This window comes from Dermochelys coriacea, chromosome 23 (assembly GCF_009764565.3).
Source record: "Dermochelys coriacea isolate rDerCor1 chromosome 23, rDerCor1.pri.v4, whole genome shotgun sequence".
Taxonomy (NCBI): domain Eukaryota; kingdom Metazoa; phylum Chordata; order Testudines; family Dermochelyidae; genus Dermochelys; species Dermochelys coriacea.
Window position 1 is genome coordinate 1862246 of NC_050090.1, and position 20403 is coordinate 1882648.

Below are 20403 nucleotides of genomic sequence, written 5' to 3' on the forward strand. Positions count from 1 at the left end.
CCAGCTGAAAGGGAGTAAGTGGGAGCAGTGAGGTTGGAAATGTACAAGACACAGGTCAGAGCCTGCAGCAGAAATCTTGGGCCTGAATGGATGTTACCTTGCAGTTATTTACCCTACTGCAAAGTGAATGAAAAACACTTATAGCAGAATGTGAGCATTTTACATCCACTTTGCCAAGGAACAGAATCCAGGCCTGGATTGTGCTTGGCTTGCTGCTTCCGGGGAGAAGACAGTAGGTCCAGACTCCTGGGTTCTCTCTCTCACTCTGCCATGGACACTCATCTCTCTAGCCCCCTCTTTAAAACCAGGGACTGTAATACAGATCTACCTCCCAGGCACACTGCCAGTCATAAACTCATTATCTATTTCAAGTATCTCTTCTCTTACAAATGCTAAATAAAGCTATAGATGTTCCAACTTTTTACTGGTACATTATTTTACCCTTGCTATGTTTTCTATTCAACTTATGATGCTTTCAGATACAGACCCACCCACGACGGTAATTTTGCAGTTGAGTTTTCCGAGACATTAAGCAAGTGAGCACTGAATGGCAGCAGCGATCCAAAACTGCAAGTGGGAGGAAAGTGCTTTTTTAATGGTGTCTTATGGAATCAGATGCTAAGATTCCCAAGCAAATCCTACAGAGGACAGAATGCCTATGCAAAAAGTAGGTCAGTGCAAAACAACCACCAGGAACCCAACCTAAAGAAAGCCTTTCCCTCTATGTATATCGCAAGAGACATGCTGCTCTTTTCTAAAGGGCAGTATGTGTTAAAGACAAAGAGACACTGCTCCATTCAGAACAGATCCTCTTGGAAAACAAGTACGAAATATCCAGTTGGGTGGCTGAGGGCATTTCAAGAAAGAACAGATGGGAAATTGAAGACCCTTCACCAGCAGAGATGAGCTGGAAATGTGCAGTGGCCCCGATTCGGATCTTGGCTATGCCATTGTAGTACTGCAGTAACTCCACTGAAGTCACTGTTGTGTACAGCTGAGAGCAGAATTTGAGTGAGTTTCAGTGAGTTTAAGTAGGGCCCAGTTGTGTGCCCTCAGTGTTCTCTGGGGCAGGAATAGCATGCAGTAAAATTAAGGGCTTGTCAGTACTTGAAATGCAACAGCAGAACAACTGTAGCACAGGAGGGGGTCTCCTATCAGCATAGGTAATTCCCCCTACTATCCGACCCCCACAGCAAAAGACAGTCAGGCCTGCATGGAACAGGACCGCTGAAATAGTAGGTGTTTTAGAATTGCAGTGTACTTTTAATCATCATCTTCTCAAAGGGCTGTTAAAACAAAGGCTTATCATCTATCAGAGTTCAATAACCCCTGCACTTACCGGTTAGATAGTACCCTTCAAACTGATGAGCCCAAAGCATTTCAGAAATATTACCTAACCGGCACAAATATGTCACCCTCAGAGTTACCAGTGAGGAGATAGACAGCTTTGCTGTGCCAAAGGTCATGGCAAGTCAGCCCAAGAACGCAGGAGTCCTGAGTCCCTGCCTTCTGTATCCCACTGCATGAAGTGAACACTACAACAGGAAAAGGGAAGGGGGAGGATCTTTCCTCTGTATCCTGAAGCCAAATTGCAGGATATAGTGTCACATCAAGTAACTGGATATGCTGTCGCTTAGCTGGAGCAGGGACCTGGGATTCCAGATTCCTGGGTTTTATTTATGGTTCTGCCACTGGCTTGCTGTGATTTTGGCCCAGTCACTTACAACAGTTTTAAGTTTTGTTTTCCCACATCTTCAAAAAGGATCCAACACTCCTTTCCCCTCAAGGCTTTGAAAGGCTTAAATAATGCTCCCAGAAGGGCTCGGAGATCCTTAAAGGAGCTACACAATTTTGGACATTATATCAGCACAAGGTAAGTTGCTTTGATTTATTGAAGAGGAGTACACATCTATCCTAGTATGACAGCAAATACAAGATTAAGGAAACAAAAAGGTTATTGTTCAACATTTATTTTTTTTTTTTTGTTCCCACCACAGGGTGAAGAAACCTGAAAGTTACAAAGGTCCAAGTCACATTTCACGAGACAGATGGAAATAAGAAAACAAGTTTAAATACCATGCCCATTCTAAATACAAAGGAAAAAGAAATCAAATAATGAAAAATATAATGTAGAGTGATCTTTTGCAGATATATTTTTACAAACCGAAGACCAAAAGCTCCTTACGTTATGCCTAAATCTACTTAAGTTTTGTGTATAAAACCAGATATTTCAAAAATGTTTCCCCCTTGTTTTATATTTTTTTTGCAATTCTGAAAAAAAAGTTTACAAAAACAAAAAAATCCAAGTCTTGTAAATTTCTCAATTTTTTTTTGCTTGTACATTATGAACAAACGGATTCAACTCTCCTGATCGCTTACATCTTACTAAGATAGGTTTATAACATCTCCCCGTGTCCTAGCCACTACAAACAGGAGTAGGAAAAAAAAAAACAAACCTAGAGTCTACTCTAATACACTGAGAGAGCAGATATCGGCTGCCAATGAGTTAAGCCCGCTCGCCGCGGATACGACGCGCCAGCTGGATGTCTTTTGGCATGATGGTGACTCTTTTGGCGTGGATTGCACACAAGTTGGTGTCTTCAAAGAGACCCACGAGATAAGCCTCACTGGCTTCCTACCAAGGAAAAACCACAACAGAAGTAACAGCTCTATTTGTTTCGCAACAGTCTCTTCAGGAGGCATCCAAATGTTCCCATTGTACCGAGGGCCAGATTTTTCCTACTGCTCTGTGACGTTTATTTGGCCATTTATTCTGATGTCTAAAGGGGGGCTGAGCGCTCTTGAAAAACTGACCCTACATGCTTAGCACCTACCCAGCTGCACGTGCCTCAAGGGCTTCCCAAGCGTCAGCTGAACCCCATTTGACAGGTGAGGAAACCAATTCAGAGATCCCAAATTCGTGCCCCACTCATCTACACTAGCAAGCAGCACAGTCTCAAATGTGGCAGTTCTTTCTAACGCTATGTGCTCAACACCCCCACGCCAGCGGCTTTGAGACATGGATGCTTTCCCCTGCCACGAGTGAGTAGAATGACAGAGAAGCTGAGCACTACAGCAGCCACTGATGGCAGTGTCTCTCCTCTGCCTGTAAAAAAAAAAAACCAAACACACACACACACCCCCACACACACACACACCCCCACCAGGATGCAGTTGCCTCTCGGGGCGAAAGCAGTAATCTGTGGACATCAACAGTGAATTTAGATTCTACATTCTGAAGCCAGAGGCTCTGAGCAGCACAGGTATGTTCTGCAAGTCAGTCTCTAGATGAGAACGTGCCTCCATCTCTAGTTTCTACAGATTTGATGAGTGCAAAGCAGGTCGGGCTCACTCTTTGGAAGGTACTTCCCCACTGTCTGGGGGCAAGTTAGACAAGTTTCCTTCTGTCTCCCCGGTGGGGAAGAGAGACAAAGTCGCCTACCTGCAGGGCTCCGATGGCCGCGCTCTGGAACCGCAGATCTGTCTTGAAGTCCTGAGCAATTTCACGGACCAGACGTTGGAAAGGGAGCTTGCGAATCAACAGCTCGGTGGATTTCTGGTACCGCCGGATCTCTCGAAGGGCCACAGTGCCAGGCCTGGAAGAGATTTCAATGACATAACCTGAAGGGTTCCGAATTTAGCCCCCATGATCCCAACCATGCTCAGACATCAGAGTCCCAAGGACTGCAGACAGAACTCCCTTCTCCTCTGTAAGTGTCTCAGCTGCACGCGCACACACACACACAGTGCATAAAAGAAGCTTGCCCTGCCACAGTCTCTGGGGACGAAGAGGACTCCATTGTTGTTAAGCTGGCCTATTTCACTGCTGTCAATTTCACAAACTTTCCCTGTTACAAAATAAAGTGAAGTATTTAAAGGGAATCAACAAAAGTTGACAGCCCCTAATATTAGGCCACTGGTAGATCTAAGCTTTTTTTCTTTTTAAGTAGCTTTTTAAGTACTTTAGCAGCTCCTTCCAAAACAAGGACTGGAACAATGATGAAATCTCAACTGCTTGGCAGGAGCCCTATCAAACATGGGTTGCTGAGCTGGCTACAAGTGCCTTTGTATGCACACGTTTGTCCCTTACACTTCTGTTCTAATAAGCCAGCTGAGAGGATAATATTTTAATAAAAACTACTCACTACGAATCATTATTTATTATTTGTAATTACAGTAGCCGCTCGGAACCCTGATCTCAGTCAAGGCCTCTCTGGGCTCAGCCCCATACGTACCCATCATGAGAGACTGTCCCTGCTCTGAAGAGGTTACATGCTAAGCAGATGAGACTGGCAAAGGATGAGTGTGGAAACTGAGGCACAGAGAAGGGAAGCAACTTCCCCAAGACCACACCAGCAGATCAGTGGCATGGCTGGCAAAAAGAACTCCAGCTCAGGCATCTGAATCGCTAACTACTAGCCCATGCTCCCTCAGACATAGTACATAAGAATTAAGGCTACGACATATATCACGTTATTTTTTTCTCACAATGGCAAACCGCAAAACTCCCCTTTACATCTCCCATGCATACCAGCAGAGAAAGCGTGACTCCAAGTACCTGTAACGATGAGGTTTCTTCACTCCCCCAGTTGAGGGCGCACTTTTCCTGGCTGCTTTAGTGGCCAGTTGTTTCCGGGGGGCTTTCCCACCAGTGGATTTACGAGCAGTCTGCTTGGTACGGGCCATTCTGGATGGTCTTTAGTGCGGAAGAAATCTGCGGGGAAAAAGGGGGAAGAAATCAGTTTAACCTTTTCAACAACAGCTTGACCTGAGGTCGCGTCCCATCACTCCCTGTATGACCTACAAGTCACTAAGCCAATATGGTTCCCCACTAGTAAAATGGAGCTAGTCACACTGTCCTGTCTTCCCGGGGGTTGGGAGGAGGAATCTATTGATGACTGTGAGATGCTCAGATACTATGGAAATCCTAGAGGTCATCATATAAATGTTTAGGAACATTTCCGGCCTACATGGGAGAAAAAAAAAAAAGTACTAGAAAAATCCCTGAAAAGCTTTTGTTAGTTCCACAACTGCTCACTCAGAATTACTTCGTTTATAACAGTGCCCAACTAGAGTATCACAGATGAACCAGTGTTTTGTTTCTGCTGTAATATAAAATGATCATTTCAGTCAGTAACCTGATTTGCCCAGCATGGAAGAGGAGGAGAACTGTTGTCTTCCCAGCTCTGGAGAAGGATGGGGTCTAGTGGTTAGGACTAGGAGCCAGGACTCCTGGGTTCTATTCCCAGCTTGGGAAGGCAGCAGGATCCAGTGATTACACTAGGAAGTAGGTCTGGGAGCCAGGACTCCTACTGGGTTCTAGTCCCAGGTCTGGCAAAGGATTAGAGTCTAGTGGATTAAAGCGGGAGGGATTTGCAGTCAGGACTCCTGGGTTCTTTTCCTCTCCACCCTCTGCAGTTGCCAGTTTTTGCACAGACCCATACGTGATATTTCCCAACAGTGAGAAAAAGTCACTGATTTTCCGCGAGGTCCCCCGCCGATCAGTGGCACCAGTTGCGGGGAGGAAGGAACCTGCAGCCCCGATCGCTCAGAAACAGGGTGGGGAGAAATGGGGGGTTGGGGAAGTGAAGGCAGTGGAGGGAGCCAGCTAGGAACCACGTAAGTGAGAGTCTGGAAAAGGGATTGTTGTGGGGAAGAAACTGGGGAGGGTCACCCTGGCTGGAAGCTGGGGGGAAAGGTTGCAAAAAGCAAGGGGCCAACAACCCTTCAGGGAGTGGAGGCTGCTCTGGGCCCAAAATGAGTGAGAGAGATCTGGCCTCAGAGCCGGCTCCATGCCACGTGAGACCTCGCCGAGACGCTGGTTCCACATCAGCAACATCATGACGGCAACCAGGCGCCATGGCGATCATGACGGCAACCAGGCGCCATGGCGATGCAGCCAAGGACAATAGCAACCCCACACCAAATTGCACCATGGCATCCCACCTCCGTGGCCAATACACAACCCCTGCAGAGCCACCAGAGTCTGCTTTAAAGAGAAGCCAGGAGTCCCAGCTCCCCGTCCCTGCCCCAGTTGGCCCCCTCTACCCACATAAAGTGTTATTTTTAAAGAAAGACTACATCTTCCAGAAGCCTTTGCGCCAAGTCTGGGTTTGATTGGCTAACTAGTGTCAGGTGACCTTCCCCAGGCTAACCGAGGCTTTCTCCCGATTGGCCAGCGTCGCCAGCCAACCGGTATGTAACCTGACAAGAAAGGGGGTAGAGCCGCGAAGCCTCCTCGGTGATTGACGCGGCTCATGACCAATCGACCTCGGGGCTGCCTCAGGGGCTTCCAGCCAATCAGCGCGGCCACCGTGCTCTCGCATCGCCCGACCAATGAGCTGCAGGATACAGACGGAAGGCGGGACTTACTTGGTGGAAGGGGCTCCTCGGACGATCTCGGTTTCTACTCACCCTCTCCTTTTTTCGAACGAGGGGGGAGGGGGAAGCCCGGGTACGGGGGTGTCTCGCACCTCCTTATTACCTGTGTGTGTGGCTCGCGCCCCTCGCTGCAGCGACCGTTGGAGCCGTTGGGAGTCCCGCGCCGGCGCTCGCGCTGCTCTCGCTCCCTTCCCGCCTTTCCCGCCAGCCCCAGCAGAAAATGGCGCGTTCCCCGGCTGGGCTATTTAACCATCATGCATTGGGGCAGAGGGGAGGGGTGGGGAGGTCAGCTGAGGTGAACCAGGCTGTGTGGGCGCCATCTTGTAAGCGCCAGCCAGGCTGCCCCTGCCTCCCCCCCAGTCACAGGGCTGGCAAGGGGGAGCCTTCATTTAACCACAGACCCTACTGCATTTTATGCCCTTTGCATGAGTTACATTAAGACCTCCCTCGAGTCAGGCTAAACCCTTGGCATGTGTCATGCCAACCTTGCCTACATGTAATGTAAAATCCCTGGCACAAAGTCACGCCAGGTGCCCCCCCCATGTGCGTCACACCAACCCATGCCTACATGTAACACACCAAAGCCCTGGAACGTGTCACGCCAACCTCGCCTACATGTAACACAGTAAACCTCTGTTACAAGTCACGCCAAGCACCCCCCAGCATGCAACTTGCCAACCTTGCCTACATGTAACATGCTAAACCCCTGGCACAAGTCACGCCAAGTGCCACTGGTTTGTGTCATGCCAACCTTGCCTACATGTAACATGCGAAACCCCTGGCACATATCACACCAAGTGCCTCCCCCATGTGTCATGCCAACCTTCCCTACATGTAACATGCCAACCCCTCCCCCGCATAGTCACACCCACCATTCCAATATATAACATGTCAAGGCCCTTGCAGAAGCTTTGGCAACTCCTTCCAGTGCACAAATTATACCAAGCCCTTTGCACTAGTCATATGAACCTCCCAGTATAAGCCATGCCAAGTCATGCCTACTAATCACATATGTCACTATAAAACCCTCACACGAGTCACTTCTCCCACCTGCATGAGCCGTGACCAGTGGGGCTGACACCCGTGTAACGTCAATAGCCTATCACCAATCACATCAATTAGGGCTGGTGCAAATTTTACAGTGTTTTCCCCACATCAAGCCACTGTCAACGTTATGCCAGCCTTCCCTATCACAAGTCACATCAACTGGTGTTGATGCCAAAATCACATATGAGTACCTAGAAAGCTAGGTGCTTTAGAGAGGATAATTAACTAGTCACTGCCCCCCTATTATCTCAGGTAAGAGGCCTCCTGTATATGGTATCCTTGGACATGTTTTTAGACAGTACTTCACTTTTCCCATATGCTTGGCTCTCTCTCTTTGAGCAGAAAATACTATTGACACGTGATCCGCCTCAACCAATATGCCAACACGTGGTGATATGGTTAAAGATTGGGGAAATTTGGCTGGGTAGGGAAATCATTACAACCTATAGGAATGGATTGAGGTCTTTTCCAGTGGCCTATGGGGAAAAAGAGTTGATGGTTTCATTGACTGATAGCTGGAGAAATGTCCGCATTGTGACTGTCCCCCCACTGAGGCTCAGTAACAGGGTGCAAAGAGAGAATAGGCTGGGAAGACTGATTTCTCCTCTAACCCTTAGTATTTGTCACTCCAGGGCTGTGGTGAGGTTGTTCACCCTACCACCACCTGGACTGTGCTGGTTCTGGGGATAAACACAGTGCTTTAGGCTGCAAGGCTGTCAAGCTGGTACCATTCTTAAGCAATAAGTTAACTATTCAAAAGGTACTGCATAGCTGAAGGTCTGTAAACTTTGACACCCATGGGGGCAATTTGTAGGACACACAAGAATTTACTTTGGGTCATGGGGAAATCTTCAGTCCTAAGCCCCAATCCTGCAGACATGTTTAACTTTGCTGCCATGAGCAGTCCTCTCAACTTCAACTACTAATTTGCTTTAGTGAAGCATGTGCAGAAGGTGTTTGCAAGATTAGGGCCTTGGAAGCATGATCAGAGGAATGTAGAGTTGTAAGGGACCTCAAGAGGTCGTATCTAGCCCACCTGCACTGAAGTAGACTGAATTATACCTAGACCATCCCTGACAGGGATTAGTCCAACCTGTTCTTAAAAACCTCCAGTGATGCTGACTCCACAACCTCCCTGGGTCACTTGCTCCGGTGCCTAAGAAAATTTGCCCTAGTATCCAATGTGACTCTCCCTTGCTACAAATTAAATCTATTACTTCTTGTCCTATCCTCAGGGGCTATGAAAAACAATGGATCCCTTTCAAAAGATGGTCAACTGTAGATGGTGTGAAACATATGTAAGCTCTTTGAGGTAGGATTATCTCCTACTGTATGAATGTGAAATACCCAATGTAACAGCCCCTGTTCTTCCACAGCCCATCCAGCTGGGCCTCCATTTGCACTTGGATAACCCACAAGGCGCAGCCTACATGAGCAACAAAGCATGCAGCCTTCTTGTAATAATTTCGAAGGGGTTGCCAGTACAAACTCAATTACAGCAGAGGACGGATAGGAGTGGTTGCGTGATCCAGTTCTGCTCAAACCAGACTAAGGCCCACTGTTACTAGACAACTCAAAACTCACTCTGATGCCTCATTCTTCAAAGATATAGGAGTCCTAAATGCAGGGTCCATCTCGCCGTGTTTTTATAGTAGCCCAGCACAGTCAGGCATCTGATGCTGCGTAGGCTCCTCAGGGCACTACCCCAATAGAAATAAACCATGAATTCCTAGATTTGTCTTGCAAGGATATTCAGAAAACTACCACTAATTTATACTACCTGCCTTTATCATTGTGGGCACCAGAAGGCACAGTTGCATCTCTTCACCCTCATCAGAGCTGCTAAAAAAACTGGACTAAACTGTATATTTAGACAAAGTACTAAATGTAGTTTAACCAATTTTTAATAAATTATATTTTTTGTCCTCCCCTATCATCCCCTCCTCCCCCCGACTCTTGCAACACTACAAACACGACTGAAATTTGACCTCAGCTGCTCCTGGCAAAGTAGATATTACAGATGAGGAATGGAAGATAGAGGTGATGTCACAATTCAAGTCTGGCATACCCAGGAGAAGAACTTCTGTTTTAGGCCTGAGGCACAAGACCACCGTTTTTTCTTTTAAGACCTCCTTTAAAAAGGAGAGTTCTGATTGACAATAGATCTGAATTAAGACCACCTCCAAGGTGCGTTATCTTTAACTATTTTCATACAGGAGACATCCAGGTTGTGAGAGAACTCATTTACAACTAGCTCTGCTCTACTAGAAATCTGGGGGCTCTGAGCTAATCCCTAAGCACTACAGAGATGGTCATGAGTTCCTAGGCTCCCCATTAAATCAAATCAATTGTAGAAGAACAAAAACAGGCCTGTTGGATTAAAGGGTAAAATTATTACAAGAAAGGGTGTTTGGGGAGGTAAGGAGAGGGCATCAAGTTGTCATGGCAATGGAAGGTCAGAGCTTTAAATAAGTCTCACCCTATGCAGCAGAGACCTCTTACTAGCCTGTATTTACTACTGTATTTACTAGCTTGTAAAGGATTTACTCCTTTACTGGGTACTTACAAGAGTTGTTTCATAATAGGTACAAGTTACAAGGGTAACTGGGCCAAGCTGATTAATTTTCCTTTTAAATGGAGGTTTATTTTAGTATTCATGAAAATGAGATTAAGAACATATTAGCATAGGGTAGGTATTGTGCAAACAGCTCATGTACTTCAGTCCTCATTTACAGCCATCTCTGCTAGTATACTTCCCACTCTCCATCCCAGCTCTGCCCTGCTTCACAATCTTCACTTGCAGCCCCCTCTGCTACTATAGCTTGAGGCGGGGGGGGGGGGGGGGAGGTGCCAAAATGCAGAATTGGCCTGCAAATGCCACTAGTTTTCCTTTGTTTCAAGGTTTGGGGGCCTGTGGATCAAAGTCATTGTAACAAGACCCTGGAGATGGGGCAGGAGAACTTTGATGTCACAAAAAGCAAGGTCCTGGCTGCTTTAGAAATATCTACTGCCTAGTTGAGACATCTCAATATGAGCCCCACTACTGAGGTTGCAAAGAAGTCTGGAAAGATGAAAGGCTGCATGAGGCTTGCTGGAGTGGAGTGGGTAGATGGAAGGAGCTTGACAGGTTTGGATATAGGACCTGGAATTCTGCTTTCATGCTAGTCACACTGCAGTGAATCATTGGACCACTCGCCGCTTGTTTCGGAGTACTGGTATAGAAGAATTATACCCCCTATTGCAAGAGAATGGAGATGCTTGCTATCTGACCAAACACAGAGCAATAGCAGGACTAGAAAGAAGCCACTACACAACCAGTTTACAAATTTTCATTATTTTATTTGACACCTTTCTGAAGTGCAACAAAAGTTAATTATACAGCAAAATTAAAAAACCCCAGACAGACAGTTTTGCAACACTGGGTGACCCTGGAAGGGGGAAGTGCACTATCACAATTCAGAAATGCCAAGATTTAGAGGTTACGTTTCATGAGCAAGCTCCACTGTCTAGCTGGGACATCTCAATATGATTTGTCAGGACTGTATCAAGGTTCTGCAGAAGAGGGAAAAACTGTTTTGACACCAGTTTAAGAAAACATTGGGAGTTTAAATTAAAACTCAGGAGTTTTATAAACAGACTATTGAGTCATTCCTTAAAACATCATCATTTCCCTCCCAGTTTTCCCCCATACCTGACAATGAGCAGCTAATTCCTCTTCCCACACTGATGGGATTCCCAGATGGCGACCCTCCCTTACTTGACAGCCTTCATCCCAGCAACCCCAGACAAAGCTTGCTGTTGCTATATCAGCACTAAGACAGATTTCTCTGTAAAGTTGAACAATTAAACTCACTCAAGAATTACTCAAAATTAGAGGCACCTTAATGGCACAGTGTGTTAACAGGGCACATTAGAGGGGCCGTTTCAACTCTAGACAGGCGTTGCATACAGATACAAAGCATGCCAAAGCACAGAGCTGGATTCTCATCTGCCTTCGTTCAAGCCAGCACCCTGTGCAAAAACTTCTGGGAATGGCCATGTGCCAGAGGACATTTCGGCAACTCCCGTCATCAAGCGCTCGGCCGAGCTGAACGAAGCAAATGCTCATCAAGCTAGACAAAGAAGGAACATATATAGTTAAACTTGAAATTTAAAAAAAAAAAAAAAACCTGGACTAGGTGTAAAGAAGGGCTACTAGGATGATCAGGAGGCTGGAGAGCCCGTCCTAGGAGAGGAGATGGAAAGAGCTTGGCTTGTTTAGCCTAGCCAAGTGAAGGCTGAGAGGGGGAAAAAAATCTGATTGCTCTCTCTAAATAGGCCAGGGTGTGGTGGGGAAAACCACTAGAAGAGCTACTGAAGCTCAAGGACATTATTGGCACAAGAACAAACGGCTACAGATTGATCATGAATACGTTTAGGCTGGAAATGAGAAGCTCCTCTGAGGTTAGGAACCAAAGGTCTGGAACAGCCTCGGAAACTGAGCAGTGGGGACGAGCTAGTTTGAAGATGGAGACTGATAAATTTACGTACAGAATTCTGTGCTGGAGCGTCTGTGAGAGCAGCGGACTGAAGGATCAGAAAAGGCCCTTCCAGTCCGACATACCGGAAGCAGCAGCTACTGCTCTTAACCCTGCATGCTGCAATACAGCACGTAAGTGTAACGGTGCCCTCTACTGTTTAAATAAAAGCACTGTAGACAAACCCAAGATAACAGTCCCCCCCAGAGGACAAGAGACCTCCTAGGACTACTTAAGGGAGTCCGGCAGGGGGGTGGGGGGCAGCACAAAGGGTGCATTTTAGGATCCAACAGACCAGGGTTCTAGCCTTGATTCTAGCTTTAGTTCTGGGGGTTGCATGCACGATTTACCAAGGGGGCAAGTCTGCTTTCATCACCACCTGGATTCACAGCACCTCTGCCAACCAGAGCCATGCTCATTTTCTGAGCCCTTTTGCCAATCTTTTTGCCTCCCATGAATGCTCTGCCCTGCTGGTGGTAGCCAGCATAACCAGAGTGGCTGGGAGGATTTAGGATTTGCAGCATTAGAGCATTTTAACACAGAGCTTTCCCAAGTGTTTCCTTGTCTATGTATATAAGCTGGAATGCAGCCACCTCTGGGGTGAAGCACAACAGCTGCCCCAGCAGTCAGCATAATAGCGGGGGGGGGGGGAGATGAAGTTCTAACCAACCATAACGTGGCAAGTCCTTGCTCTTTCGGGTGCCCCATCATATTTATAATACCCATGCCGAGGGGGATAGGACCTTGGTTAAAGGTCTCTGAGAAAGTCACATGCAGCAAGGCTCCGTTTATCCAAGGAGGAAGGGCTGAGACAGCGCTACTGGGATAGCCAGACCCACAAAACTTACCTGTGCTACGTATGGAGCCACTGATGCATTCTTCTGTTCCTATCCCAAAGCCAACGCCTCTTTAATGGCTGCCACAATCTTGGAAAGCTTGGTGCCATTATCCACAAATCCATCCCCGTTCTACCAGAGAGCAGCCAGTTAGCAAGGGGACAGCTGAACCCCCTCCACCCACCCCAGCATGCCCATAAGGCTCAAAGAAGTCAGAGCATGAGAAGGCTGTTTGCCAGAAGCTGGGAATAGGTGACAGGGGATGGATCACTTGGTAATTCCCGGTTCTGTTCATTCCCTCTGGGGCACCTGGCATTGGCCACTGTCAGAAGACAGGATACAGGGCTAGATGGACCTTTGGTATTACCCACTATGGCCGTTTTTATGTTTTAAGGCTTCTTTAGTTCTCCAGGGTAACACAGCCACTGATTGTGTCCAGAGTTATGCCCCTGGAGAGTTCCACTCCTATTTAAGAGTATTCCTCAGCAAGATGCCTTCTACTTGGGCACTCGTATCACTGCCAAGAAGCTGTGACAGGACAGCAGCACCAGGACCGGAGGGACAATGCAGTGTTTGAAAAGCGGCCTCGGAAAAACCTCACAGCTACTCCCTGGCTACAGCAGCGAGCACAGAAAGCTTGTTTCTGCTGCTGGATCACAAAGATCTCAAACAAAATATTAGCTTTAAAAAAAAGAAAAAAAAAAAAAAGCACAGATGAAACTTACAGCCCCTTCCCCCCCCCACCAAGAAATATGGGCAAACAACCGCTTCTAGAAGGTGTCCCATACAGGACAGCTGAAGTTCAGCAGGCTCCTGGAACGTCCTTAAGGACACAGAGCTCAACAGTCCTGCCACCGCAAAGAGACACTTGACAGTGGAAGAACTTTTAATGTAGGACCAACAGCTCTAATCCCCCCACCCTCCCGGACCTGCAACACCAGCAGCTGCAAGAGCCAAAGGCTATTTTAGCATCAAAGAGGTTTTCTAAGGAGCTGTATTTTCCCTCCTGTGAAAGTCAGCAGCAGTGGCTGCTAATAAGACATTTCAATTTGCCATCCTTGGAGATAAAGGATGCAGGTTTCATCAATCACTGAAATGCAACCATCTTTGAGGTGGAAAATGCCAGCTTTTAGGGGAAGGGGCGGGAGAAGGAGAGAGAATAAAAAACCACAGCCTGTATCCTACTGCAACTGCAGAGAAAGTTTAGAGAGTCAAGATAAGTTACTCCTATTGCAACATGAACAGGGCATTGAGTCAACACGTGCAAGACCAGTGAGTGGGCTAGTAGGAGTTAGTGGCTGTTATGTGTTTTAGGTCTCGTCTCCAAAAGCACTGAAGGAAGAGTACCAACCTGCTGACTCACAGTGAGTGCTCCTTAGAAGTCCCCCCCCCCGATCCCTGTTCAGCATGCAGATTCTAAGGGGATCATTGTACAAGCTGGTACAGCTGCAGACAGGACTACTACTCCAGCTTCAACAGCAGACTCTGGCTACAGATGTTAGCCCAGACAAGGCTCCCAGCCTTGTGCTCACAACATATCTCTAGGAAGGAGTCTTCCTGGATCATGCGCATCGCCCGCCTTGGTGACTATCAGCTGAGCAGTTCGGTTAGAAATTAGATGGGAGGGGAGGAAGAGACCACTCACCATTTTTGAATGCACCAGTTTGCCTGCGATTGTCACTTCAAACCATCCTGTGACCTGAGGGGTCCCTTCGCCACTCTAAGCGGAGAAGAGGAGTCAGTCACCTTGAGAATGAAGAGCCCCGAGGGGGTCTGGGCTATTTTAAGCAGCAAGCTCTCCCCTTCATGTTAGTTTCTTCTGAAGATTCCCAATTCAACAGGAGTGCTCCCTACAGTTCTCACCAGAGAGGAGAATACATCTGCAAACAGTTGTTATGAGCTTGATGCAGAAATGATAGGGTGGGATTCTCTGGTCTGGAGTCATACAGGAGGTCAGACTAGATGATCATAATGGACCCTTCTCTGGCCTTAGAATCTATTAAGTTAATTTGTATTCTAGAAGCCAGGATCCCATTGTGCCAGGTGCTGAATATATCAAAGAATCCCTATCCCAAACGGTTTATAATCTAGAAGAGTATATATAGATTGAAGCGCACAAGGAAGCCAGGACATGATACTAGATTGTCCAAACATCTTCAGTCCTGCAGGACTGTCCTCCTTCCGCCTTAACGCCACTCTCCACACTTCCTTGATCAAGGCTTCCCTTCCCTCTACCACACGGGGCATGCTTTGTAAGCCAACCAGCAGCAGCCCAGGATCAGGTCAAAGCTTTCCCCATGGTTACATTTGTGCCTGTTTGGCCATCTGAGAGGTTTAACCGCTTCCCCTGAAGCATGTGGCACTGGCCACTTTCAGAGACAAGATACTAGACTAGACAAACCATGGATCTGACAACTATGTTGCAGATTTATGCTGGACATGACATGCTCTTAGTCCGACAGTTCTTTAGTCAGGTCCCACCAGATGAGGAGGGACTTATTTAGAGCCTCCTGCATCGCAGATTCCCACTGAAGACAACAGGAGTTTTGAGAGTACAGAACCGGAGGTTTAGAGGACACGGCCATTCCTTGGCTGTGCATATTCACTGATTAGGAGTCAGACAGACACAAAAGCTAAGTGCTCTGGACAAACTGGACAGTCCTGGGATACTCACGATCTCCAGCTTGCCTGGAAACTGTTTTTCAAGTTCCTTCTTGAGCTGTTGATACTAGAAAGGAGAGAGGGGAAAAGGCAAAACCCAGAGTTAATGCCTGATAAGTCTTCGTCAGGACTTGCCCCAGCTGAATCTTTGCTCTGCTGTTACTTCACACACCTAAAAAACAAAAGACAGCCAGCAACAATGCCAGCTAGTGAGCCAAGCCTCAGGCAGCCAGGCCACGTGGCCTGCTGTGGGTACAGGAGCCCTTTCTACCCCAACTGCCTGCTTCCCTTCGCACCAATTTTCTCACCAGTGCAACTCCATTTATACCTCCTCATGCACAGGTTCAGACAGCCCAGGCAGCCAATTGGGGACCAAAGGGGGAGGAAAAGCCCAGCAGTTCTCGTTGGGTCAGGCTGGGGCAAAGGGTTGGGGACGCTCCAGGAGCAGATCCAATGACATGCTACGGCCCAACTTTCTCTGGAGAACTTCCTCTCCTTGCAGATGGCCAGTAACTTGGACCAAGTGCTGGGAACAGGAATGGGATCCTAGAGCACATCAGTCCAGTTCACCTACCACCGCCAGAGTTATAACTGAAACTGAACCGAGGAAGCTGGTCGCTTACCTTGGGACGGTAGCCTCAGGCCCCGCTGCAGGGAGACAAAGAAAAATTATTTCAGCATCTAGACACTAACCAAAGAAGGGACAAAGGCTGAAATTCAAACAGGAGCTGAACAAACCTAGCTTCCTTTAATCCCACCTGGACTCCTGCTATTTGAGATGAAGCGGAACAACATTAGGTTGAAAATAATACCACCACCTAGCTCTTCTATAGCGCTTTCCATCAACCGATCTCAAAGTGCCTTGCAAAGGAGCATCAAGTAGCTCCATTTTACAAAGGGAAAGGAACGTGTCCAAGGACACTCAAGCAAGTTAGTGGCAGAGCTGGGAATCCCAAAACCCTGTCCAGTGCTCTGTCCACAAGGCCATGCTGCCTCCAGAAGTAGTAGGCTGTTGTCTTCTCTGTGGGACAAGACAGTAGATGGCAACATGACACCCTTTTTGAGGACATCTCACTGGGTTTTGAGCTTCGATGTTGGTCCACAGAAAGTGATAATTACAAGTCACTGGGAGGGTAAAACCCCACCAACAATGCTGATTGTTGCTAGTTGTTTTCATTAGAAACTTAAGACTGAAGTTGAGCCTTCTTGCCATGCGGTTACTTTCATTGCATTTAGATTGTGTCAAGAAACAGACAACTGCTGACTTTATCTGCAGATGCTAATTGCTATTATTTGGAATAAGGCGCACGTGAACTTTGCGCTCACACCTGCTGGTGCTGGCAGAAACTGGCCCCCAACCACCTTCTATCAGAGGTGCAAGAGTGCAACTGGCTGCCGAGAAAGCGCTTTTAGAGAGAGAAGTCATACCAACCCTTCCTGTGTCTATTTTAGATGCACACACAGCAGAGGAGAGCGCTTCCAGAAGTCATTCTAGTAGGCATGGGAACGTAAAGTAGGAGGGTGCTTTTTCCCAGGAACAGAAACCTCTTAGACGTTGAATGCTGTTCTGTAATACTGTTACAGAGCTGGCTAAACCCTAGAGTCACAGCAACTAGCTGTGCAGGATAAAACCATTTTATTAGCAAGGAGGCGAGATTCCTACCCCCCCCTTTTTTTCCCCTCCCCCTTAAACTCCACCCCAGCTTCAGCAGTCACTTCTCACTGCTGCCCCCTGGGCACGGAATAACCCCTCCACTTCCACAGCACACAAGACTCAGTATTGCTCTGGCGCTTTCATTACGCCAAGATAACCAGAGGATACACAGCTACCAGGACGACGCACGTTCTTGAAGACAGGTGAAGCTGCAAGAGGCGAGTTAGAAAGTTGAAGTCTATGGACCAAAAAGTGAGGCAGCTCAGGTCAAAGTAGCAGGAGATATTGGGGAGCTGTGCCTGGGGAGTCCGGACCTATAGGTACATGGAGGGCTGTGGGTCATGCTTGGGGGCATGAGTTGTGTATATGGGAGGCCATGGTTACTCTGGCAGAAGGAGGAGGTGCAGATCAGCACAGAGGCACCCTGGCAGAGGATTCGCTTAGCAAAGGCTGCAGCAGGTCAGGATTAAGGTGTCTGGCACTAAGCAAGATAGATGCCGGTCTATTCCAGGGTGACAATATCCATTTCAAGCTCTGGCTGCCTGAATGCGGGCAGAGGGGGCGCGTAAGCTGCCACTTTGCAGCAGAAGTGCCAAATATAAACGAGGACTCGCCTGACGGCACAGAGGTGGCATTAGTCCACCTACCATTCAGCCAGTGCGTGCTAGGCTGTAAGCAGCTTCATTCGCCCTGCGGGACAGAAGGAGCTTAATCCCCTACAACACCTGTGCAGGTTTCTTAAAGAGCTCTCAATTTAAGCCCCAAACAGCCACGGTATGAACCCAGTTACCCTTCAGCCCAGTCAACTGATCTCAAGGGGGCGTGAAACCGGCCCCCAGCCAGACCGGTCCTGAGAGGGCAGCACAGGGTCATTCCCCACAGTTTGTCCTGTGGCCTGGCCAGCAACAGGGTACAAGGATTTACCCGAAGGGCCGGAAGTCAACAGAGAGCCTCCCGCTGCCTTCAAGGGGCTTTGGGTCAGGACCACTAAGCAGCTGGGGCAAGAAGCGCCAGTTATCCAGTCTCGCTGCTTTTAATGGATACTCTGCTAGATCAGCACGTTTCCTCCCTGGCTCCTGCTGAAATACCCCAGCCCGGCCAACGCAGGGCTCGCAGATTGTTTCAGAGCAGCAGCCGTGCGAGTCTGTATCCGCAAAAAGAACAGGAGGACTTGTGGCCCCTTAGAGACTAACCCATTTATTTGCGCACAAGCTTTCGTGAGCTGCCGCTCACTTCATGGGATGCCTGCGGTGGAAAACATGAAACCGCGGCTGTTCCCCGCACACTGTAACCAGAGCCATCGCTCCTCGGAAAGCGGGACTCCGCTCTCTGCTCTGCCAGAAAGCCGCGCTGGTGGGGGCGGTGATGAAGTTTTATGGGACCAACTCCTGGGGGCGAGAGGCACAAGCCTCTGGAGAAGGCAACCGGCCAACAAAACCTGCCGCGGGACAGCGGCCGGACGTCTGGTGCGATTTCCAGCCGCACGCGCAGCCTTTCTTCTTCCTCGAGCTTTGCCCGGGCGAGGCCCCTCCGGCGCTTTTAGCCTTGCATCCCCCTCTGGCCCCCGTTAAAGCGCTTAACGCCAGCAAGAGAGCCGGTTCCTCGCCGCTCAGCCAGAGCCCCCCCGTTCAGCTGAAAGGCAGCAAGAGAACAACCGACGGGGGCCCTCTCTTCCTCCGGCCTGCTCCGCGCACGCCGGAGCCAAACAGCAACGCGAACCGGGTTCCCTGCTCTCCCGGGGGCTGCGGGGCGGAACCGGCCAGCGCCCACGGCGCCGGGTGCTGCGGCCACCCACGCAGCTGCTCCCCGCCCCCGCTTACCAATAAACCACCCGGACCTCGAGAGCCATGACAGCGGCTGCCGCAGGAGCCCGGGACAGCCGGGGACCTTACCCCCGCCGGCGCCCTAACTTGCAACGCGGCTGCTTTTAACGCCGACGAGTCCACTGGCAGGGAGCAAAGGAGGGGAGGGGACTGTTTACAGCACCTTTGTTCCTCCGCACGTTAAATCTAGTCCCCTTAGCTGTTCCCTCCTCCCCCCCCCGCAAAAAACTGGGATCGATACAACTAGGGTTGTGTTGCGTGGGAAACGGGGTGTAGAACTGATTGCAGCGGCCTGGTAATGGCACATAAGACTCCCCCTTTCTCCTTCGCTGCAGTGCTCTGGCCCCAGGCTCGCCGCGTCGCTGCATGCTGCCAGCTGTAATTAACAAAGGGGAGGCGGAGAAATTCGTTGGTGTTTCCAGAACAGTCGTTTTAATAACGCGCAATTACTTTAGGAAAGAAGTTTCTCCCTCCCCTACCCAGAGCTAGGACTTTGCCCTGAACATATGAACAAAGGTCCAGTCCCATAACGAAAGCGTTGTAGAGAGGAGACTATACAAGCCAGAGGCTAGGGCATTTCTTTGCAAGGGAAAAAAAGCTTTCCGGACTTACAGATCCTTAAACTCAGGGTTTCGAAAATGAATTCCCCACAACACCTGCTGCTTCCCCACACGGCTGTCAAGGTCAGACTTGTGCAAAAGCAGAATTCCTGGGCCAGGGCATGGGTACCGTTCAATGGGCACATGCAGACCTTCCACCAGTCCTGGGTTTGGCTTGACTGTCCTGCTTTGACCCCACAAATCCCCCTATCCATTGAGGGCAAGGGAATCCTATAACTGTCTCTCTCCCACTCCCTCCTTCTACCTTTCTCGTGAGGGAGAGGGCGTATCAAGGGGACTAGGATGAGCCCTAGCTGGCCACTACAAGCCAGCAGATTTGAGAGCAGCCCTTAGGCTGCTCCACATTACTGAGGGAAATGAACTGGCTGCAGGATCAAGCAGATGGAAATGTGGCATAAAGCCGCATTTGTCACAGAGTTCAAGGCCGGAAGGGACCACCAGATCATCTGGTCTGACCTCCTGCGTATCACATGCCACCAACACCACCTGCCTACTAAACCCAACAACTGACATTAGTCCCCGCTCAGGCATGCCAAGTTCATGGCAGAGCCTCTGATTGAACTTCAATCACCAGAGTCCTAACCCAATGCCTTAGGTACAAGACAAGCCTTCTCCCCTCTGCGTTGCAGCTGCAGTTTTGATTGCAGGTTGTCTGGGGCCTGGACCATATTTGAGCTCCCAGCATGCTCTTGGGTGCTATACAAACACTGCCCCACACTCCATGGGCAGATCCAATGCCATTCCTGTGTCAGAGGATACTTATATAGCCCATGGGAGTCAGGCACTTAAATACCTTTGAGGATCTGGGCTAAGAGACTTATCCACAGTCACACAGGGAGGCTGTGCAAAGCAGGGGATTCACCC

General features: G+C 48.7%; 1 protein-coding gene and 1 non-coding gene across 4 annotated transcripts; both read right to left on the reverse strand.

Annotated features, from left to right (window-relative positions):
- Nucleotides 1-1767: 1767 nt before the first annotated feature.
- On the reverse strand, nucleotides 1768-18164 carry LOC119847390. The gene is made up of 7 exons (XR_006276713.1): nucleotides 18021-18164; nucleotides 16066-16090; nucleotides 15456-15509; nucleotides 14427-14501; nucleotides 12794-12913; nucleotides 10736-11540; nucleotides 1768-1781 (listed from the first exon to the last, which is right to left on the reverse strand). It is a non-coding gene; the product is annotated as an uncharacterized LOC119847390 (transcript).
- On the reverse strand, nucleotides 1955-6642 carry LOC119847089 (histone H3.3A). Of its 3 annotated transcripts, XM_038381486.1 has the most exons (5): nucleotides 6485-6638; nucleotides 6205-6341; nucleotides 4559-4714; nucleotides 3443-3596; nucleotides 1955-2635 (listed from the first exon to the last, which is right to left on the reverse strand). In XM_038381486.1, the coding sequence occupies exons 3-5, from the start codon at nucleotides 4684-4686 to the stop codon at nucleotides 2507-2509; spliced, it is 411 nt and encodes a 136-aa protein (XP_038237414.1). In that variant the 5' UTR covers nucleotides 4687-4714; nucleotides 6205-6341; nucleotides 6485-6638; the 3' UTR covers nucleotides 1955-2506. The 3 variants fall into 3 exon arrangements, with proteins under 3 accessions (XP_038237414.1, XP_038237413.1, XP_043357027.1); XM_038381485.2 differs by lacking the exon at nucleotides 6205-6341 and having other exon boundaries at nucleotides 6485-6642; XM_043501092.1 differs by lacking the exon at nucleotides 6205-6341 and having other exon boundaries at nucleotides 6373-6609.
- Nucleotides 18165-20403: the final 2239 nt, after the last annotated feature.